Raw genomic sequence first — 24,160 nt, 5'->3', positions numbered from 1 at the left:
AGAGAGGTAGACTTTATGTCTCTGAATATGAGTTCCTAGGCACCAAAGCCTCTGGGGTCCTGGTTTGCCTGAGTGTGATACTGTGTTGGTAAAGGGGGAAGAAAAGGAGGATTAGATGTCACTTGGGAACAGAAGGAGGAAAAATAAAAACTATCCCTGGAGATGCTGCCCTCTCTCCAAAGAGAAAATAAAATTCCAACTGCATCCTTGCTATGAAGAGAATTTTCCTCCAAGCTCCATAGCAACATTCTTCCTATCCCAATTACCCAGTCTCAAAATCAGAATTCTCAGCACAGAACTCAGAGTTAAAATACCCAGATTGGGGGCTTAAAAATCCATGTTTTAGGCAGAACCTAAAGCTTTACCCTCTAAACCACCAGGGAAGCCCTAAATAGTATATAATTGTTGTGTGTGTGTTCAGTCATGTCTGACTGTTTGTGACCCTTTGGACTATAGTGCACCCAGACTCCTCTGTTCATGGGATTTTTCAGACAAGAACACTGGAGTGGGTTGCCATTTCCTTCTCCAGGTGATCTTCCCAAACAAGGGGTCGAAGTGATGTCTCCTGCACTGCAGGTAGATTCTTTACTGTTGAGCCTTCTGGGAAGCTACATGGTGTCTCAGAGAGTAAAGAATCTGCCTGCAATGTGCAAGACTTGGGTTCAATCCCTGGGTTGTAAAGACTCCCTGGAGAAGGGAAAGACAATCCACTCCAGCATGCTTGCCTTGGAGAATTCCATGGACGAAAGAGCCTGGTGGACTGCAGTCTATGGGGCCTCAAAGAGTCCCCATGGACTGAGCATGTAACACTTTCACTTTGGGGGCTTCCCAAGTGGTACTAGTGCTAAAGAACCTGCCTGACAATTCAGGAGACGTAAGAGACATGGGTTCGATCCCTGGGTTAGAAAGATCCCCTGGAGAAGGAAACGGAAACCTGTGACACTATTCTTGCCTGGAAAATTCCATGGACAGAGAAAGCTAGTGGGCTACAGTTCATGAGGCCACAAAGAACCGGACAGGACTGAGAACACCTATTTAAACGATAGACCCAATGGGCAAACTCCAGAACTCAGAGCCAAGAAAATAGACCTTGAAGTGCAGAGCTATTCCCAAGATTTAACCAACAGATCATATGACCATGGGTACCTCCATCCACTTATAACTGGTGTTTCCTGCTCAATTCCCACTCCCATCACCTCCAATCCAACCCTCTACCAAGTTCTACAAGACTTAGATCTCCTCCAGGAGAGACATCCCCACAGAAAGACCACTGAGTTCAAAGTCACATAGACATGAGTTTGAGCCCTAACTTTGCTATCTACTAGCTCCATAATTTCATGAAACTAGTATTCCTTCAAACTGGTACCTGATCTGTTAAAAAAAAAAAAAAATAGACCCTGTCTATAAGGGATTCAAATAAAAAGAAGAAAGTGATCTTTAAAAATGTGATTGTACTACATGTGGTAATTATACTCATTAGAAGTTCTGCTAAAGGTTCTAGTTTCAGATACTCCAAATAGTTTATTTTTCCAAAGAACTGATCTTCGCATTAAGTATTTCATTCTACCTCCTCCTTGTTTCAGTTTCAGACAGAGTAAAGGTGTACTGAGGGAAGGAATGGTAGGAGACCCTCTCTATTTTTTCTATCGAGTCGTGGGATGGTTAGGGGATGGAAACAAAATATGGACATAGAAGAAATTTTTCCTTCTCCATGTGGAACTTTGATGTATCTTAGAGAGGCAGTTTGAAAACTCTTTCTGCTTTCCATCACTGTAGAACCCACTAGATAAAAATTAATGGGTTAGGAATTAGAAAATATAATTAAAGAGAATGCAGAAAACAGTCTTGTGAATAAGGTCATAGAATTATGGAGATAGAGAGACTTACAATGGTGCCTCAGGTTGAGCATAATAAGTTCCTCGTGAGGAGAATCTAGGTTTTGAGAAGACCCAAAGGGAAGTGTCTCTTAACTATGTCGTTAGAGGCAGCATAATTGGAAATAAGCATCATCTTTGATACAGTCTTTCATTTATTTAACTAGTCATTTGGTTGTTGATTTAATTCACATGCATTGGGCATATCAAACACTGTGCTGGGTGTAAGATTTTAGGTTTGACTATCATTTCATTAACTCTTTTTCAACTTTTGAAAAGTCTTCTTTCAAGATTTAGTGTCTGCCACTATTTTATGAGAAAAGAAGTCAGGGAAAATAGTATTTGTTCACTGCAAGAGTGATAATGCCAAACATAATGTTTGTGCAAATCCCAACAACCAGGATCTATTACAAGTTAGGGCTTCCCTGGTGGCTCAGATGGTAAAGAGTCTGCCTGCAATACAGGAAACACAGGTTTGACCCCTGGGTTGGGAAGATCCCCTGCAGGAGGGCATAGCAATCCACTCCAGTATTCTTGCCTTTAGAATCCCATGGACAGAGAAGCTTGGTGGGCTACAGTCCATGGGGTCCCATAGAGTTGGACTTGACTGAGTGACTATCACTTTCACTTTCATTTATGGAAAAATTATGAAACATTTTGCCCCACAGAGCTTAAATAGGGAAATAAATTTGTCTTGTGGTGTTTAAGTCAATTTTTTTTTCAATGGAGCAAAGAAAAGATAGGCACAATGGAGGTACAGGTTTGGTGCAGAAGAATACAATCACATTAAGAATTCCTCATTTTAGAAAAGGAATACACACTTCAGAAGGAAGTTAATGGAATTTGTAGAAAACAAAAAAGTCTCAGAAGTGGTCTTGATCAGGAGACTTGTATGCATGGAAAACTCACCCCAAGAACTCTTGCAAGATTCTGTATCTCAGTGTAACGCCCAACGAATTATTTTCCCTTCTATATTGTATTTACTTAGAGGGTAGCCTTCTAGTTGGATTTTACCTGAATTTAGGATTTCAGGTTAGTTGAGATCTTAGCAGGTGGAAATTGGGAGAAAAGAAAGGAATCTAGTGATGAGGCAGGAGCCTGAGTGCTAGTGAAGAGGCTGGAGATTGTTCAGCCCATTTAAGTCATTTCTGTGTTCCATGTGAACCACTTTGTGGAAATAAGAGGCTATAACTCGGTGTATCCCTTTACCACCAACGCTTTACACTTAGTTGTCAGGCACTCAATTTCTTCCAGCTTTAAAAATCACCTGCAAGCTTAGGCTTCCCAGGTGGCACATTGATAAAGAATCCACCTGCTGATGCAGGAGATGCAAGAGACACAGGCTCGATCCCTGGGTCTGGAAGATCCCTGGAGCAGGAAATGGTCATACACTTCATTATTCTTGCCTGGAGAGACTACAGCCAATGGAGTCACAGAGTCCAGTTCGACTGAGCGCACACACACAATCTTAGGCAGTCTCTCAGGATCGATCTTGTTTCCAGAGCTTCTTAGTGTGAAACCTCCCTTTGTCTAAATAAAGCTGTTTGCAATTTTCCCAAATAGTCTAGACCAATAGTCTAGTTTAAATGTTTTCAACCTGTAATATATATCAGATTTGCTTGGAGGACTTATTAAAAATACATATTGCTGGACCTCACCACCTAAGAGTTTCTGATCAGGATATCTGAGGAAAGGCCTGAGAATTCGTATGCCTAACAATTTCCCAAACAATGCTGATGACACTAGTCTGGGAATGACACTTTTTCAGACTCTTATTATTCATGATCTTTGTTATTTTTGCTGCACATTAGATACCCATAACCTTAGAGGGGTTAAAAAAGAGAAACACTATGCCTCTCAACCTTTAAACACTCCAAGGTTTTATTAAAAGAAATTTGAATTCAGTAGGTTTTGTTCAGGGTCTAAGATTCTGTTTCATTAACAAACCACCAGATATAACAATTTTGTTGTTCACTGGACCACACTTGGAGTACAAGGTCTAAATGTGCTTGCCTAAATATTTTTTTCTCAAGCAATTTGTTATGCCAAGATCATTACTTTCCTGTCTTTCTGCCACCCTGACCAACTACCATAGCCCTTCTCTTCCTTCATAATTTACCTCACAAACATAGAAAAATTTTTTTTGTTTCCACAAACCAATGGGCCCTTTCTCCCCATGCATGCTAAGTTGTTTCAGTCGTGTTCAAATATGTGTGACCCTATGCACTGTAGCCCACCAGGCTTCTCTGTCTAGGGGGTTCTCCAGACAAGAATACTGGAGTGGATTGTCATGCCCTCCTCCAGGAGATCTTCCTAACCTAGAGATCAAACCCACATCTCCCTCATTGGTGGGCAGGTTCTTTATTACTAGTACCACATGGAAAGTGTCCTTTTCCACCCAAAGAAGCACCAAACTTCCACTGAATTCTGTCTTCAGTGTATCATTTCCTCACTCTTGGTAGTAGTAGAATTGTGTTCAAGGGTAAGTGCACTGTAGAGCTTCTAATATTTTCACATATGTCAAATATATTTCAGGGCATCTTTAGTTTTATGGTTTTTCCGTGATAAATCTATCTCTTAAGAATATGTCTTATTCATCATTATAACATTGCTAGCCACTAACACAAAGCTTTTCATAGAGTAAGTGTTCAATACATATGTCATTTTACTGAGTCCGGTGTTCTTTTATTAGTTCCATATTCACCGCTATCAAGATCCTGGTCCTTCTCCTTGTTTTAACACTCCAAAAGTCAGAAAAAGTCCCAGTCCTTCCTCCAAAATGGTTCTCTCAGGGTCTGCAGCATTCCTCAGCCCCAAGACTTGCAGAAGACTTGATGGATCCCTCTGCGTATCTCCTTTGTCTTCACACTGTAGATGATGGGGTTGAGCATGGGGGGTATAAACAGGTAGACATTGGACATCATGACATGAACAACAAGTGGGGCACTTTTCCAGAAGCGGTGGATCATGGAGACAGCGATTATAGGCACATAAAAAGCCAATACTGCACAGATGTGGGACATGCAGGTGTTGAGAGCTTTGAACCGCTGCTCCTGGGATGCAATTGCCAGCACTGCTTTCAGGATCAATGTATACGAAAGCAGGATAAAAGTTGAGTCTATGCCATAGGTAAAAATAACCACAAAGAGCCCATAGATGTTATTAACATGGATATCTCCACATGCCACTTTCATGAGATCTGGATGGAGGCAGTACGAGTGATGTAAAACATTGCCTTTGCAGAAGGGCAGTCGTTTCACCAGAAAGGGGAAAGGCAAGAGAGTGGTGAAACTTTTGGTAAGGATGCCAAGGCCCATAGCCAAGATGCGGTTGTTGGTGAGCACAGTTGCATAGCGTAGTGGGTCACAAATAGCCACAAAACGATCAAAGCTCATGGCCAGCAGTATGCCTGATTCCATGAAAGAGAAAGTATGAATGAAGAACATCTGAGCCAAGCAGGCATCAAAGTCAACATGACGATCGTTGAAGCAGAAGGTAGCGAGCATGGTGGGAAGTGTAGAAAAGGACACTCCCAGATCATTGAGGGAGAGCATAGAGAGGAAGTAGTACATGGGCTGGTGTAGAGCAGGCTCTCGAATCACCAGAACAAGGATGGTGAGGTTGCCTATGATGGAAATCAGGTAGAGGGTGCAGAAAACCAGAGCAACCCAGGCTTGACCCGTCTGCATCCCAGGGATGCCTGTTAGCTGGAGTGTGGCTGGCTGGAAGGGGGTGCCATTGAGGCCCAACATGGCAGGCAGATGTAAGAACACAGATGGGGGATGTGCCCAAGAACGTGTGTGGGAATGTTCTTCACTCTTTTTCAGACATCCTATCTCCAACACCAAAGGTCAGAGATTGAAAATGTTGGCTTCTGGTGCTACTTCCTCCATTCGACTATGAGCTCTTTGAGGATAACTGAGTTCTACTCATCTCTGACTCACCAGAGCCCAGTTCCCTCTCACGACCATGTTATAAACTCCATGAAAGTATGATGAACAAGTGAGCAAGAGCAAAGTGACAGGACAGGAGATTATATGAGATAGTTTACTAATTCTCACTTAAAACTCCAGTATTCCTTCACTTCACCATCTCACCCTAGAAAACATATTCTGGAAATTTTGAGAAAAAATTAGAAATTAAGATGTACAGGGAAAAGGAAACACTGTCCTTGTCTCTGGGAAACATTTTGTAGGTGTCAAAGATGAAACCTCTACAGCTAGAAAATTACAGCTTCAATATCTTTACTCAGACTTTACATCAACCTCCTTATCACTTTGAAGTCTTAAATTCTATTTTTTTTTTAAGCTTCTGACTATGGCCTTCCACCTACCAATAATCTTACCTTCTCACCACATGATCTTGCTTTCAAAGTTTTAACCATTCTTTCATCTTCTTCCATTTATCTATTAACTCTTCCTTCCTCACTGCTTTCCTGACCTACCCTCCCTCTAGGACTGATATCTTTATCTTCCCTTTGCCTCTCTTTCACATTCATAAAATACACCATCAGTTCAATTCAGTCGCTCAGTCGTGTCTGACTCTTTGTGACCCCATGAATCGCAGCACGCCAGGCCTCCCTGTCCATTACCAACTCCCGGAGTTCACTCATAACCACTGATAAATTCTATAACCAAATTGGGTGTGCAGCTGGATAAAGCCAAAGAAGCAAGTGCTTTATTGGGGAAGAAAGAGGAGACAGAGTGAGATTACTTACCACTACCAAAAACTAAGTTGCTCTCAGCTAGCCCTTGGTTTCTGAGAAAAAGGTGTCTCTTCCCCAAGCCCAGGCCCTCCACCTTTAGAACTGTATTTCTTGCCATTTCACTCAGAGACCTCTTCCATTAGTCTGTTGTACTTCAACCTCTCCCTTTCTATCTCTTTCCCATCAAGCAATAAGCACATACAAGATTATCCCATCATAGAAACATAACTTTCCTTCTCTAGCTTCCATGCTGTTATTCTTCCTCAATTCATAGTCAAACTTCTTGAAACCCTGTCTCTCTAGATGCCAAGGAAGGGGAGCTTGTTTGCATGTCTGTTTTTCCAATCCATTCTGAGATACCCAGATTCAAGAATTTGCCTTATCAGTGCTTGATTTACTGTATTTTGGCTTCCACACTGCACCCTCCCAATTGAAACTAATTTCTGTGTGGTCATTAGTGACCTCTTTGTCACCAAATCTAATGAAAACATTCTCTTTCTTAATCTATTTGACTTTCCTATGAGACTTAACATATTGGTAACTCATCCTTTTAGAACTGCCTTCTTACTTCAGAAGCATTTCCCTAATTTTCCTCCTTCCTTGGCATTTTAATCTCTACCTTCTTTATTGATTCCTCTTTCTCTGTCTTTGTCCTTTTCCAGCCTAACTCCTGGAAAAGAAATCAATAATCAGAATAGTAAAAATTAAGAAACCATGTCATAAAGGACTTCTTTCCAGTTTTTAACCAAAATATCTCTGTAATTATATATCTCTGGAACAGATAGCTCAAAATTAAAGCTTCACTCTGTAAAGAGTAGAACAGTGGTTTCCAGGGGTCTGTGGCAGGGTTGGAGGAAAGATGGGGAGATGCTGATGAAAAGGTGCAGACTTCCACCTATAAAATGCATGTTGACTATAATTAATAATTCTATAATATGCATACATAGGGTTCCCTGGTAGCTCAGGCATAAAAGGATACTTCTGCAATGCAAGAGACAGGAGTTTGATCCCTGGGTCTGGAAGATTCCACTTCAGTATTCTTGACTGGGAAATCCCATGGACAGAGAAGCCTGGTAGGGTAAAGTCCATGGGGTCACAAGAGTCACACATGACTTAGTGACAAAACCACTACTACCAATATACATACTAAAGCCTTTAAGAAAGTAGATCTTAAATATTATCACCACATTAAAAAAATGATAATTATGTAAGGAAATAGAGGTGCTAACTAAATTCATTATGGTGATCATTTTGCAATACAGTTGCTTACCAAATCCTCACATTGTGTAAGTTAAGGTTACATATGTTATATGTCAGTAATTGTTCAATAAAGCTAGAAAATCTATATTTAAAATTAAAAAATAAGATAAAACTGCTTTGAAATTTAGAAATAGTTAAGCCTCATGTTTCTTTGGCTTTTCTAGTTTCCATCATCTTCCTAGCCCTCTTAGTAAAATCAGTAAAAGTAGATGGTGAATAGAGGCTGGAGATGCCCTGATATCAGCAATAGTCATGAAAGTACATGGACCATAAGAAGGAATTATATTCATTTGGTTTCCCTCCTTTTCAACTGAGAATTCAAAGGAAACCTTTAATAAATAGGAGTTCTTTCTCTTACTTCCCCTGTAAACTTTTCTCTTCCTCCTCACCTAGGTTTAAAAGTTGATGTCTCTTTAAAAATCATCTTAGATACAACCTGTCTTGTATCTACTTTTTTATCATCTTCATTCCAAGATTATTTCTAGATCTTGGAGAAATGGAAAAACTCTTAGAGCATCAACAAACACAAAGGACTCTTCACAAGACAGGTTTACCCCACTGCCCTTAATCCCTGGTGTGCAAATTTATGTAGTCCAGAAGGGCGTATTTCACCAATGTTTCAGATTTTCCTCACTATAGAAGGTAACTTTGAAAATGTCTCCCCCAAGGAAAACATGATCTGTCACCACCCAGCAACAATTTTTTTCTTTGTTTTGACCAAAGGGGTGTCAGTTAAGTCTTGCTAAATATAATTAATCTAGACATAAATATATATAAAAAAAACATAGATTACACAGTCACATAAAGGTACCAATGAATACACTCCTGTGCACACTTATACACCCATGTAGTCATAGGCACTACCTCACATCACACAGATGGAAACTATTGCATAGTCCCTTGCTCAAATAACACTAGCACAATCACAGAATTTAATAAGACTAATAGTTCCTCATTGGTATTATATGGTATGTTGCAAATATCCTTCCATGTTTATAGCCACCTGAAGGTATATATCTAAGTACACATGCACACACACAGTGCTATAAATGCACTAACAGACTCACGGTAATATCCTAATTAATTATGTTCCCATGGCATACTCAATAATGAAAATCCAGCTAAAACTGAAGACTTCATTGTTCAATGACTTCAGTTCGTTTGGTTCTTGATTTTGACCAGCTACACACCCAAGAGTTAGGTATAGGATACAATAATTCAAATTGCAGGGGAAAAAATATAGATACCATCAACACAAAATCTAGATTTGATGAAGCGTCTCTTAATCTAAACATGTATGGTTTGGTACTAGGATTTTCATTTAGATGGCAACCTGGCATCAGGGTTTGTAATCACGGGCTTTGGAAGAAAAGCTAGTTATCTAATGTCTAGAGAGTATGAGGGTCTGAGTCTGCCTGGAGTCACAGTAAAAGTGTTAAAGTTTGGGATAAGTTCTCAATAAGGAGCCCTGATGAGCAATCTGAAGGAGGTGGCACTCACTGGATAGCAGACAACTCTTCCCTGTAACTGGAGGCAGTGGTCTGTGGATCCCCCAGGCTGAGCAGCATCAGCCCAGTCTTCTGTGACTCATAAATACATTAAACCACTAAGCATATTTGTTTGTGATGGGAGAAGGGAGAGTGAAAATAATGGGGAGGGTGGTGTCAATGAGTAATGGAATGCCCATAGGAGAACTGCTCCCAGGAGAAGCTTCTCAGCCTCAACAGCGCTAATGTCTCCATCTATATCCGTTACTATGTTATCCTTTACTATGTTAATCCTTCCTTGGCCAAGAAATGCACACCTACTTATGCATACAAAGATGCATCATAGACATTCTGAGACCCTTCCTCCCCACAGATACACCCTTAGGCACATTCAGCCCTTTATTTACTAACATTTACATTGCCTCTTTTCAGTTCAGTTCAATTCAGTTCAGTCGCTCAGTCGTGTCCGACTCTTTACAAACAGATAGAAACAAATATATTCCTACAATTCTCTAATGCTCTAGTCACTGATCACACATCTGTACACACACACACACACAAGAGTTTGCTGGACATAGACCATTCTTCAGCAAGCACAAACCCCATTCAACTGCAATGAAAATTCAATCTGATATAAATGATCTCAAGACCTATTTTAAATCAACCCTGAACATCTTCTATATAACTATGAGATCAATTTTATATATTTGACATAATTGATACCTTTTGATATGATTAAAGACAAGAACCAAATTTCTCAGTTGCAGCTCGTTTTATTCCAAGGTCAGCTGCTTATGGTGAACAAATCAGCACTCCGGGTCATACCTGTGCTTCATCCTAGGGGTATTTGGTTCTTCCCCTACACTGCTTTCTCTGCAATCAAGGCTACAGAACCACGCAGGAACAGCTATAACAGTATGATTGCTGCTTTCATGGCGAAAATGAACAATGTTATGAATAAAGAATCAATTCTACTTGAGTTAGGTTATAGGATATGTTTTGAATGTGTGCCATTTTTGAAATAACTCCAAGATAATCTGGCTATTTGGCTTTAAGAAGGAAGATTATTATATACAATAGAAACTCTGGTTCTAAAAACTAAGTCCAACTGTGATTTTTAAAGACTACAGTGACTTGATACCTTACATCATTCTCACTATGAAGGTAAAAGTCCATAGGAGATCATGTATTTTACAGTTCTAGTGATATAACAAGACTGAGGTGAGTGGATGAATCCTGCCTCTATGCTATACCAAGGATTCACCTCTCACTCTCTGTGTTTCTTCTCCATATCACAGGGCTCCATTTATTACTTGAAGGATATCCCAGACTCTAATGTCAGCAAATCATGGCATCCAGTATCAACATTTCATGGCAAATACATGGGTAAACAATGGAAACAGTGACAGACTTTATTTTCTTGGGCTCCAAAATCACTGCAGATGGTGACTGCAGCCATGAAATTAAAAGACACTTGCTCCTTGGAAGGAAAGCTATGACCAAACTAGACAGCATATTAAAAAGCAGAAATAAAGTACCCATAGGTGCATGGGTTTATTTCTGGGCTTTCTATCTTCTTGGTCTACATTTCTGTTTTTGTGCCAGTACCATATGGTTTTGATGACTGTAGCTTTGCAGTATAATCTGAAGTCAGGAAGGTTGATTCCTCCAGCTCCATTATTATTTCTCGAGACTGCTTTGGCTATTCTAGGTCTTTTGTGTTTCCATATGAATTGTGAAAATTTTTGTTCTAGTTCTGTGAAAAAATGCCATTGGTAATTTGATACGGATCACATTGAATCTGTAGATTGTGTTTGGTAGTATAGTCATTTTCACAATATTGATTCTTCGTACCTAGGAATATGGGATATCTCTTCATCTATTTATATTGTCTTTGATTTCTTTCATTAGTGTCTTATACTTTTCTGTATACAGTTTTTTTTTCTCCTTAGGTAAGTTTATTCCTAAATATTTAATTCTTTTTGTTGTAATGGTGAATGGGATTGATTCCTTAATTTCTCTTTCTGATTTTTCATTGTTAATATATAGAAATGCAAGTGATTTCTGTGTATTAATTTTGTGTCCTGAAACTCTGCAAAATTCACAGATTAGCTCTAATAATTTTCTGATACTAATTTTAGGGTTTTCTATGTACAGTATCATGTCATCTCCAAACAGTGAGAGATTTACTTCTTCTTTTCTAATCTGGATTCCTTTTATTTCCTTTTCTTCCTTTCTTCTTTTTCTGATTGCTGTAATTAGGTCTTCCAGAAGTATTTTGAATAATAGTGGCAAAAGTGGACACCCTTGTATTGTTTCTGATCTTAGGGGGAATGCTTTCAGTTTTTCAACATTGAGAATAATATTTGCCATAGGCTTATCATACATGGCCTTTACTATGTTGAGGTAGATTCCTTCTATGCCCATTTTTTGAATAGCTTTAATCATAAATGGGTGCTGAATTTTGTCAAAGGTTTTTTGTATATCTATTGAGATTATCATATGAAGTTTATCTTTCAATTTGTTAATATGGTGTATCACATTGACTGATTTCCATGTATTGAAGAATACTTGCATCCCTGGAATAAACCCAACTTGATCATGGTGTATGAGCTTTTTGATGTGTTGCTGAATTCTGTTTGCTAAAATTTTGTTGAGGATTTTTGCATCTATGTTTATCAATAATATTGGCTTGTAGTTTTCTTTTTCTGTGCTGTCTTTGTCTAGTTTTGATATCAGGGTGATGGTGTCCTCGTAGAATGAGTTTGGAAGTGTTTCTTCCACTCAGTTGTTTGAAAGAGTTTTAGAAGGATAGGCATTAGCTCTTCTCTAAATGTTTGATAGAATTCTCCTGTGAAGCCATATGATCCTGGGCTTTTCTTTTCTGGGAGATTTTTGATCACAGCTTCAACTTCAGTGCTTGTAATTGGATTCTTTATAATTTTTATTTCTTCCTGGCTCAGTCTTAGAAGATTGAACTTTTCTAAGAATCTGTCCATTTCTCCCAGGTTATCTATTTCATTGCCATATAGCTTTTCATTATAATCTCTTATAATCCTTTGTATTTCTGCATTGTCTGTTGTAACCTCTTTTTTATTTCTAATTTTGCCAATTTGATTCTTCTTTTTTTCTTAATGAGTCTGGCTAAAGGTTGGTTGATTTTGTTTATCTTCTCAAAGAACCAGCTTTTATTAATCTTTATCATTGTTTCTTTCATTTCTTTTTCATTTATTTCTGCTTGGATCTTTATGATTTCTTTCCTCCTAATAATTTTGGGGAGTTTTTGTTCTTCTTTTTCCAGTTGTTTTAGGTGTAAATTTAGGCTGTCTATTTGATGTTTTTTCTTGTTTCTTGAGGTAGGACTGTATTGCTATAAACTTCCCTCTTAAAATGCTTTTGCTGCATCCCATAGGTTTTGAGTTTTTGTGCTTTCATTGTCATTTGTTTCTAGAAATTTTTTTCATTTCCATTTTTATTTCTTCAATAACCTGTTGGTTATTTAGAAACTTTGTTTTATCTCCATGTGGTTGTGTTTCTTACAGCATTTTTTTCTTGTAATTGATATCTAGTCTCATAGCATTGTGGTCAGAGAAGATGCTTGATATGATTTCAATTTTCTTAAATTTACCAAAGTTTGATTTGTGAGCCAAGATGTGGTCTATCTTGGAGAATGTTCCATGCATACTTGAGAAGGTACTTGAGAATGCTTATTCTGCATTTGGATAGAATGTCCTGAAGATATCAATGAGATCCATTTCATCTAATGTACCATTTAAGACTTGTGTTTCTTTATTAATATTCTGTTTTGATGTTCTTTCCATTGGTATGAGTCGGGTGTTAAAGTCTCCTACTATTATTGTGTTACTGTCAATTTCTCCTTTTATGTCTGTTAGTGTTTGTCTTGTGTATTGAGGTGCTCCTATGTTGGGTGCATAGATATTTACAATTGTTACATCTTCCTCTTGGATTGATCCCTTGATCATTATGTAGTGTCCTTCCTTATATCTTGTAATCTTCTTTACTTTAAGGTTTATTTTGTCTGACATGAGGATTGCTACTCCAGCTTTCTTTTGCTTTCCATTTGCATGGAATATATTTTTCCATCCTCTCACTTTCAGTGTATATTTGTCTTTAGGTCTCAAGTGGGTTTCTTGTAGACAGCATATATATGGATTTTCTTTTTGTGTCCATTCAGCCAGTCTGTGTCTTTTGGTTGGAGCATTTAATCCATTTGCATTTAAACTAATTATTGATATATACATTCCTGTTTCCATTTTCTTCATTGTTTGGGGTTGTTTTTGTAGATCTTTTTTCTTCTTTTGTATTTCTTGACTATATAAGTCCCTTTAACATTTGTCGTAAAGCTAGTTTGGTGGTAATGAATTCTCTTAACTTTAACTTGTCTGAAAAGATTTTTATTTCTCCATCAATTTTGAATGAGATCCTTGCCAGGTACAGTAATCTTGGTTGTAGATTTTCCCTTTCAGTACTTTAAATATATCCTGCAATTCCCTTCTGGCCTGCAGAGTTTCTACTGAAAAATCAGCTTTAAGTGTATGTTACTTGTTACTTTTCCCTTGCTGCTTTTAATATTCTTTCTTTGTGTTTTGTCCATTTTAGTTTGATTAGTATGTGTCTTGGTATGTTTCTCCTTGGGTTTATCATGTATGGTACTCTTTGCGCCTCTTGGACTTGGTTGACTATTTCCTTTTCCATGTTGCAGAAATTTTCAACTATAATCTCTTCAAAATTTTTCTTATATGCTTTCTTTTTCTCTTCTTCTTCTGGGACCACTGTAATTCAAATACTGGTGCATTTGATATTGTCCAGAGGTCTCTGAGACTGTCCTCAATTCTTTTCAACCTTTCTACTTTATTCGCACTTCAGAAGTTATTTCTATCATTTTATCTTCCAGCTCACTGATTCATTCTTCTGCTTCAGATATTCTGCTATTGATTCCTTCTAAAGTGTTTTTAATTTCAGTAATTGTGTTGTTTGTCTTTGTATGTTTATTCTTTAATTCTTCTAGGTCTTTGTTACTTGATTCTTGCATTTCCTCCATTCTGTTTTCAAGATTTTTGATCATCTTTACTATCATTATTCTGAATTCTTTTTCAAGTAGTTTACCTATTTGCTCTTCATTTATTTGGACTTCTGTGTTTCTAGTTTGTTCCTTCATTTGTATAGTATTTCCCTGCCTTATTATTATTATTTTTTAACTTATTGTGTTTGAGGTCTCCTTTTCCCAGACAAAGACAGCCTCTTCAATAAATGATGCTGGGAAAACTGGACAGCTACATGTAAAAGAATGAAATTAGAACACTTTCTAACACCATACACAAAGACAAACTCAAAATGGATTAAAGACCTAAATGTAAGACCAGACTCTATAAAACTCTTAGAGGAAAATATAGGCAGAACACTTGATGATGTAAATCAAAGTAACATCCTCTATGACCCATCTCCCAGAGTAATGGAAATAAAAAAAAAAGTAAACAAGTAGGACCTGATTAAACTTAAACTCTTTTGCACAACAAAGGAAACTATAAGCAAGGTGAAAAGCCAACCCTCAGAATGGGAGAAAATAACAGAAATGAAACAACTTACAAAGGAATAATCTCTAAAATATGCAAGCTGTTCATACAATTCAATACCAGAAATCAAACAACCCAATCAAAGAGTGGGGAAAAAACCGAAACAGACATTTCTTCAAAGAAGACATATAGATGGCTAACAAACACATGAAAATATGGTCCACATTGCTCATTACTAAAGAAATGCAAGTCAAAACTAGAATATCACCTCACACCAGTCAGAATGGGCAACATCAAAAAGTCTACAAACAATAAATGCTGGAGAGGATGTGGAGAAAATGGAATGCTTTTGCACTGTTGGTGGGAATGTAAATTGATACAGCCACTATAGAAGATGGTATGGAGATTCCTTTTAAAAACTAAGAATAAAACCACCATATGACCCAGCAATCCCACTCCTAGGCATATACCCTGAGGAAACCAAAATTGAAAGAGACACATGTATCCCATTGTTCATTGCAGCACTATTTACAATAGCTAGAACATGGAAGTAACCTAGATGTCCATCAACAGATGAATGGATAAAGAAGTAGTTTTACATATACACAATGTAATATTACTCAGCCATAAAAAATAATGCATCTGAGTCAGTTCTAATGAGGTGGATGAACCCAGAACCTATTATACTGAGTGAAGTAAGTCAGAAAGAGAAAGATAAATACCATATTCTAATGCATATATACAGAATCTAGAAAAATGTTACTGAAGAATTTATTTACAGAGCAGCAAAGGAGACACAGACAAGGAGAATGGACTTATGGACATGGGGAGAGGGGAGGAGAGGGTGAGATGTATGGAAAGAGTAACATGGAAGCTTACATTACCATATGTAAAATAGATAGCCAATGGGAATTTGCTGTATGGCTCAGGGAATTCAAACAGAGGCTCTGTATCAACCTAGAGGAGTGGGATGGGGAAGGAGATGGGAGGGGGTATATGTATACCTATGGTTGATTCATATTGAGGTTTGACAAAAAACAGCAAAATTCTGTAAAGAAATTCAGTTCAGTTTAGTCGTGTTTGACTCTTTACAGACCCATGGACCACAGCACACCAAGCCTCCCTGTCCATCACAAACTCTCGGGGTTTACTCAGACTCATGTCCATTGAGTCAGTGATGCCATCCAACCATCACATCCTCTTTCATCCCCTTCTCCTCCTGCCTTCAATCTTTCCCAGCATCAGGGGCTTTTCAAATGAGTCAGTTCCTCCTATCAGGTGGCCAAAGTATTGGAACTTCAGCTTCAGCATAAGTCCTTCCAATGAATATTCAGGACTAATTTGCTTTAGGATGGACTGGTTGTATCTCTTTGCAGTTCAAGGGACTTTCAAGTGTCTTCTCCAACACCACAGTTCAAAAGCATCAACTCTTTGGCATTCAGCTTTCTTTATAATCCAACTCTCACATCCATTCATGACTACTGGGAAAACCATAGCTTTGACTAGATGGACCTTTGTTGACAAAGTAATGCCTCTGCTTTTTAATATGCTGTCTAGGTCGGTCACAACTTTTCTCCAAGGGAGCAAACATCTTTTAATTTCATGGCTGTAATCACCATCTGCAGCAATTTAGGAGCCCCCCAAAATAAGTCTGCAACTGTTTCCACTGTTTCCCCGTCTATTTGTTATGAAGTGATGGGATGGCAGCTGGAGAGGTGGCTGAATGGCTAAGGTCAAGAGCAGTGGCCATGAGGAGATACCCCACATCCAAGGTCAGAGAAACCCCAGTAAGACACTAGGTGCTGCAGTGACTGTGAGAAGATACCCCATGTCCAAGGGCAAAGGAGAAGCCCCAGCAAGATGGTAGGAGGGGTGAAATCACATTTAGAATCAAATCCCATACCCATCAGAGATGCTCAGAGAGCTCAAACAAACTTTGTGTGCACCAGGACTCAGAGACCCTACAGAGATTGAGACAAAACTGTGTTTGAGTTTCTCCTGTGGAGGTATGGGTCAACAGTGAATTGATCAGGTGCAGGGGCTCTGGGTAGAGCAGACTTGGGTATGGCTGGGTGCAGCAGACTTGGATATGGCATAAGCCCTCTTGGAGGAGGTCGCCATTAACCCCACCAAAGAGCTGCCAGAAATTACACAGGACTGGGAAATAGACTCTTGGAGGGCACAAACAGAACCTTGTAAAGCAATTATCCTTCAAAAAAATAAATTTTTTTTTTTTTAAAGCAGAGGTATTACTTTGCTGACAAAGGTCCATCTAGTCAAAGCTATGGTTTTTCCAGTAGTGATGTGATGTGATGTAATAGTCGGACTATAAAGAAAGCTGAGTGCCAAAGAATTGGTGCTTTTGAACTGTGGTGTTGAAGACACTTGAGAGTCCCTTCACAAGGAGAGTCCTTTGCAAGGAGATCAAACCACCAATCTTAAAGGGAGCCAGTTCTGAATATTCATTGGAAGGACTGATGCTGAAGCTGAAGCTCCACCTGATGCAAAGAACTGTCTCATTGGGAAAAACTCTGAAGCTGGGAAAGATTGAAGGCAGGAGGAGAAGGAGATGACAGAGGATGAGATGGTTGGATGGCATCACTGACTCAATGGACATGAGTTTGAGCAAGTTCTGGGAGTTGGTGATGGACAGGGAAGACTGGCATGCTGCAATCCATGAGGTCAAATAGAGTCGGACACGACTGAGTGACTGAACTGAACTGAACTGAATATCAGCTAGCTTCCAGATACATTCAGTAGTTAGGAAACACTGACGCACAGAGATTATGTCACTCTCTCCATTCTCCTGTCTAAAGAAGTCTCTGGAATGTGTTACGTTTCTTCCACAGCTCCAGCTTTTGCCAGTTGGAACCACCCTGGCTTCAGTTCTGGTGATCCCACCTCGAGTCTTCAGCCTGTGGATCATAGTGGCAAATCTCTAAGTTGTATTAGCAACAGCAGATCCATTTCCTGGATCTTTTGAAATATGTACAAACAATTTCCAAGATTAAGCTCACTCTGTTTTACTGTACTAGTTATTTTATTATTGTCTCTCAGGCTCAATTACACATTTACATTACCTTGTGGTACTGCGTCTCTGTAAACTCCATTTCTCACTTTCCAATCAGTTCCCAAGATCTGCAAATAGGATGTGCTAGGAAACTAGAGCAAGACGGAGGATTGTTTTTTGTTGCTTTCAGTGTTACCCCAGCAACACTTTTGCACTTGAGCGACAATGATTCTTTCCAATGCATTAGCTGGTTCCATTTTCTAGCTTTCCAAGAGCTTCCCTGATGGCTCAGTAGTAAAGAGTCTGCCTGCCAATGCAGGATAACTGGATTCAATCCCTCAGTTGAGAAGATCCCCTGAAGAAGGAAATGGCAACCCACTCCAGTATTCTTGTCTGGAAAATCCCAAAGACAGAGGAGCCTGGTAGGCTATAGTCCATGGAGTCACAAAGAACCAGACATGACTTAGTGACTAAACAACAACAAAACTCCAGAAGGGGTCTTATGGGACCTTTTAAAGACCTCTGAACAAGCCAGAGAAGTTCCCTGTCCCTCTCACCTCAGAGGAGTAAATCTTATTTATGTAAGACCTCTTGTCTGAACTCAAGATCCCAGCATCACCTAAACAGTATCTTCTTCTCAGGAGTCTGAGTTTCAGCTCTTCACCACTATTCCCTCAAAACTGTAAGAATTAATAATTTCAAAACTCTAACCTTGTTCTTCAAGTCCTATGGTTAAAAACTACTTCCTGAAATTATCACCTCTAGTGACAACCATCATAATCTCTTTTGGTCTTATGCATTACTTAATAATTAATTATGAAGTTTTACATTAATTTTTCTTAATTAAAGGAACTGACGTGGTCCTTATATTCTGACTGGACCATAACTATACCAAGTTTTTGTTTCCTGGGTTAGATCACAACTAACGCATGAATTCAATAGACATCACTATATGCTACCTTCCAAGCAACTTTTCTGTATTCCTAGGACCTGGAGATGTAGCAATATCAACACAGGTGGGATTCCTCTCTAAGAGAGCTTATTGTCCAATTGGAAATGTAACAAGTGAGTTCATCACAATCCATGTGAAAGGACAGTTACCAAGAAAGTAAGGAATATTATGGGAGTACCTGAGCATACGTTATGCAAGTAATTAAAAACATTTGAACAGAAAAGACCCTAAAATTTCAAAGATGTTTAAGCAAGAGACATATATATAATGTGTCTTTCCCTGCTCTTTTCATCTAAAAGAACAGGGAGTATAAGTTCATTTAGTCAACAGATGCTTATTAAAAACCCAACAAGTGTCCTACAATATTTAAAATAATGTAGACACAACTATGAACAAAACAGCCAAAGCTAATTTGGATGGTGTTTATAGAGATGATAGACAATAACAAGGAATTTCAGAGAAGGAAGAGAGGGTTGAAGAAAATAAAATTAAAACTAAAAATATATTGTTATATTCTAAGGTTTGCTAATGCTGACATATTAAGCTATACATTCGTGTGTGCATGCTAAGTTGCTCCAGTCGTGTCCAACTCTTTGCAACCCTATGGACTGTAGGCCCCTGGGCTCTTCTGTCCGTGAGATTCTCCAGGCAAGAATACTGAAATGGGTTGCCATCCCCTCCTCCAGGGGATCTTCCTGACCCAGGGATAGAACCCACATCTCTTGTGTCTCCTGTTTTGGCAAATGGATTCTTTACCATTAGGGGCACCTGAGAAGCCCTTTGGCACTTAGTAAAGGCTCTCTATATATTGATTGAATAAATAGAGATAGTTTCAAATGACTTGGGCAATGTAGAATTAGAGTTTTGTTTTCTTTTGTTTATTTTGGTTTGTTTTGCTTTGTTTTCTGCAGTGTGAAGGAAATACAGAACAGCATGAGCTGAAGCCTAGGGTTTGATGATGTCAAGCTGAAGGCACCAATGCTACCACAGCTCTTGCTGTGGAAGAAGATAAAGAAGGATAAATGGACCATAACATAGGAAAAAGAAGAAAAAAGAAGAGAGCTGGGAAAGAAGAAAATATGAGAAAATAAGAAGAAATAATAGGGGAATTCCCTATATGTCCAATGGTTAGGACTCTGCACTTCCACTGCAACTGAGTTTCCATCCCTTGTGAGGGAATTAAGATCCCACAAACGCTGAGCAGTTAGAAAAAAAAGTTAATTGATAAGAGAAATATCTAGAAGAAAGTGAAGTAGAATCAAAAGCAGAAGCAGAAAGAAGAGAAAAAGAATGAGAAACAAAAAGAGAAAAATTATGGGAAGATGGTGGTGATTTGAACACTAACTTCTTTACAACCAGTTAATCCATGGAACTTTCCTGTATTCTTTTCTTTTTTGCTTTGAGGTAAATATTTTAAATCCTAGAAATTATTCTTATAATCATCAACACATGCTTTAACATTAATTTTCTCCTGCCCCCAAAGATACCCAGCTAGAGATATGCATATATGTGTGTGTGTGTTCAGTCATGTCCAACTCTTTGTGACCCCATGAACTGTAGCCCACCAGGCTCCTTTGTCCATGGGATTATCCAGGCAAGAATATTGAAGTGGGTTGTCATTTCCTCCTCCAGGAGATTTTTCCAACTCAGGCAGGGATCGAGTCCATGTCGCCTGCGGCTCCGCCATTGCAGGCAGATTCTATACCCGCTGAGCCCCCTGGGAAGCAGTATACAGGTAGGCATGCCCCTGTGCAATACTGTCCCATTGTGTATGGGTGGACTTAGGGACATTTATAAGTAATAAAATAAGAAGTAAATGATCGTGTGTGAAACAAAGACTAGATTCTTTTTCTTTTAATGAAGAGGTATAACATTACATCATCCATCTTTCAGATTAGAGATTGCACCATCCATCTTGTCTCATTCTGGAGGAAGGTGTATCACAGACAGTTCTGTGGAGAGGGTTAAGCAACCAGGTACTGAAGCCTCCTGCCAACACCCATGTTAACTTGGGGGAGGGTCCTCCAGACCTAGTCAATTCTTCGTGAACTGGAGCCCTAACCAGCAGTTTGACTGCAACCTCATGAGAGAATCTTAGCTGGAACCACTCACCCAAGTCAATCACTGGCCCTTCATAAATAAGACACAAAGTTCATAACTTAATGAGTTAATAAGTATTAAGCTACTGAGGGTTTTTTTTGTTAATTTGTTACATATCAATTGATAACTAATATAGATACAAGATTCATACATCATAATCTAAAACTTTAATCAAGTCTAAGCATATAGTTGCTACTTAAAAATGGTATTTGGCTAATTTATTTATTAATTAATTTTATAATTTAACAAACAAATTGAGTACCCAATATATACTGTGGGGAAACAAGAGGAACCAGACTCCTTCCTTTTTTATAGTCCCCATATTGAGTTTTGTGATGATAGTCTGAGGAAATTGTGAATAAATTCATTGACAGTACCTAAAACATTCCTGGTAATGTTAAGAGGTAGGCAGTATTTGGGAGAAAATAACTGATAAAAGAAGAAGACTCAAACTCTGGGTTAAAAGAGGCCAAATACCACTTAATATCCTTAAAATGGTTAGTTGTGCATTCCATATTATTTCTTCACCTTAGAAATTTCCCTCAACTTCTTTTTAGAGAAATTTTGAAAACTCATGAATGGCACTGAATGTGGATGACTCTATCTTAGGTTACATGTTAAAACTGCTTATTTGTGAGGAAGCCTTTAGCTATTTCTGTGATTATGTCAGTCATGGACTGACTCCATTCCAAAATCAATTACTAAATGCCTACATCATGTGAAGTCAAGCCAGACTCTGGATAAGACATGGTTTCTGTGACTATGAAGCTGAAAATAATTTTCTCTATTCATTCTTTCTCAGGGTCAAAAAAGCCCCAGGCACTGAGCTAGGTATTGAGGATAATGTAATAAGGAAGACATTTCATGTGAAGAGTTGACTCATTGGAAAAGACTGATGCTGGGAGGGATTAGGGGCAGGAGGAGAAGGGGACGACAGAGGATGAGATGGCTGGATGGCATCACCAACTTGATGGACATGAGTCTGAGTGAACTCCAAGAGTTGGTGATGGACAGGGAGGCCCAGCGAGCTGCGATTCACGGGGTTGCAAAGAGTCGGACATGACTGAGCAACTGAACTGAGCTGAACTGAAGATACAAAATGCTTGATTTATGTAAAGTTTTAGTAGCATTTGATAAAACCAGAAATAGGGAAATGTCAAGTTCACAAACAATCACAAAAAAGCACAAGAAATTAGGAAAATAATTAAATAAGCAGGTAAGGTTCTTACAGCTGTAGGATTCACTAGGAAATGTTTTAGGTGGCAAAAATTCCCAGCAGAGGACATGATAAAGAACAAATACAGAAGCACAAGGTCATGAAATGGCATATTTGTTTAAGAATCTGCAAGAGGTTCAGTTAACCACTATGGAGAACAGTGTGGAGATTCCTTAAAAAATTGCAAATAGAACTACCTTATGACCCAGCAATCCCACTGCTGGGTATACACACCGAGGAAACCAGAATTGAAAGAGACACATGTACCCCAATGTTCATCGCAGCACTGTTTATAATAGCCAGGACATGGAAACAACCTAGATGTCCATCAGCAGATGAATGGATAAGAAAGCTTTGGTACATGTACACAATGGAGTATTACTCAGCCGTTAAAAAGAATTCATTTGAATCAGTTCTGATGAGATGGATGAAACTGGAGCCGATTATACAGAGTGAAGTAAGCCAGAAAGAAAAACACCAATACAGTATACTAACACATATATATGGAATCTAGAAAGATGGCAATGACGACCCTGTATGCAAGACAGGAAAAAAGACACAGCTGTGTATAACGGACTTTTGGACTCAGAGAGAGAGGGAGAGGGCGGGATGATTTGGGAGAATGGCATTCTATCATGTATACTATCATGTAAGAATTGAATCGCCAGTCTATGTCTGACGCAGGATACAGCATGCTTGGGGCTGGTGCATGGGGATCACCCACAGAGATGTTATGGGGAGGGAGGTGGGAGGGGGTTTCATGTTTGGGAACACATGTAAGAATTAAAGATTTTAAAATGTAATAAAAAAAAAAGGAAAAAAAAAAAAGAATCTGCAAGAGGTTCAGTTAAAAAAGAAAGAAAGAAAGAAAAGAATGTAATAAAGATTTGAGCTGAGAGATTATTATTGAGCCCTACACTAAGGTCACAGGTGGGGAAACTTGTACTAAGGCCACAGATGTGGAACCCTTTACCACAGTCACAGGACAAAATTCTCCAGAACTGACCAAGCCCCATAGCAACTATTACCAAGCCCCCTGACTTACCCCAGCCAACTCTCTGACCCCATATTAGGTAAAATAACCACCCTATAGCATCCTAACCAATCACCTAATGCCACTGTTCTTGCAGGAATTTTGTCTTGAGGCTATAAAAATTGCCTAGTAGCCCTTGAAAGGGCTCTGCTTTCCGTTGACCTGGCCCACTATTCTAACAGCATCTCTCTCTGTAATAAACTCTATTCACCTCTGATTCTGCCTCGTGTCTGAAAATTCTTTCCTAATTCATGCACAAACCACACTTTTGAGATGAGAAATTCTAATGTGCTCAGAGTTTGAGATGCTTTGTACATGAAACAGAATTTTTAAATGGATCCTGTGTATCTTAGACCGGTTCATATGTGAAGATAATGGCTATTGTATTTTTAATGAACAATCGTGGGAAATTTTGATTCTCATAGAACCAGTTAGCTGACTTATACACTTCTTTCTGGATGGCATCACTGACTCGATGGACGTTGAGTCTGAGTGAACTCCGGGAGTTGGTGATGGACAGGGAGGCCTGGCGTGCTGCGATTCATGGGATCGCAAAGAGTCGGATACGACTGAGCGACTGAACTGAACTGAACTTGCAAAATTCAGTGGTTCTCAACCAAAGGTTCTTTTGTACTGCATGGCACACTTGTCAATGCCTGGTGGCATTTTTTTATTGTCATAATGGGGGTAGAGCATCTCTTAGGTAAAGGCCAGTGACACTGCTAGAATTCTTACAATGCACAAGACATCACATCACAACAAAGAATTATTCAGAACAAATTGTTAACACTGCTGAGGTTGAGAAACTCTGCCCTAATCAAAAGTGTAAAAGAGTTATGAATTAGAGGATCTAAATAAAGATGTCTGAAGAGAATCATTGGAAAGAGCTGTCTCCCATCCCACATCCTACATGCAAGAGAAAGGGATATGGGGGTACATCCCACTGTTATTGAATTAAGAGTTTCCTCAAGGATTCTACTCAGGAGCAT

At 38.9% G+C, this 24,160-nt stretch overlaps 1 protein-coding gene across 1 annotated transcript; it reads right to left on the bottom strand.

Moving 5' to 3' along the window:
- Positions 1–4,681: 4,681 nt before the first annotated feature.
- Positions 4,682–5,626, bottom strand: LOC138092916 (olfactory receptor 51I1). Its single transcript, XM_068988978.1, has one exon. It carries the CDS (start codon positions 5,624–5,626, stop codon positions 4,682–4,684), a length of 945 nt encoding a protein of 314 aa, XP_068845079.1.
- Positions 5,627–24,160: the final 18,534 nt, after the last annotated feature.

The sequence above is a fragment of the Capricornis sumatraensis genome, chromosome 16 (assembly GCF_032405125.1).
Source record: "Capricornis sumatraensis isolate serow.1 chromosome 16, serow.2, whole genome shotgun sequence".
Classification (NCBI taxonomy): domain Eukaryota; kingdom Metazoa; phylum Chordata; class Mammalia; order Artiodactyla; family Bovidae; genus Capricornis; species Capricornis sumatraensis.
The sequence above is the reverse complement of the archived record's forward strand: the minus strand, read 5'-3'. Positions and strand labels throughout refer to the sequence as shown.

What these genes read in the sequence shown, in the direction of transcription:
- LOC138092916 (XM_068988978.1), bottom strand. Translation starts at nt 5,626, where the DNA reads ATGTTGGGCCTCAATGGCACCCCCTTCCAGCCAGCCACACTCCAGCTA.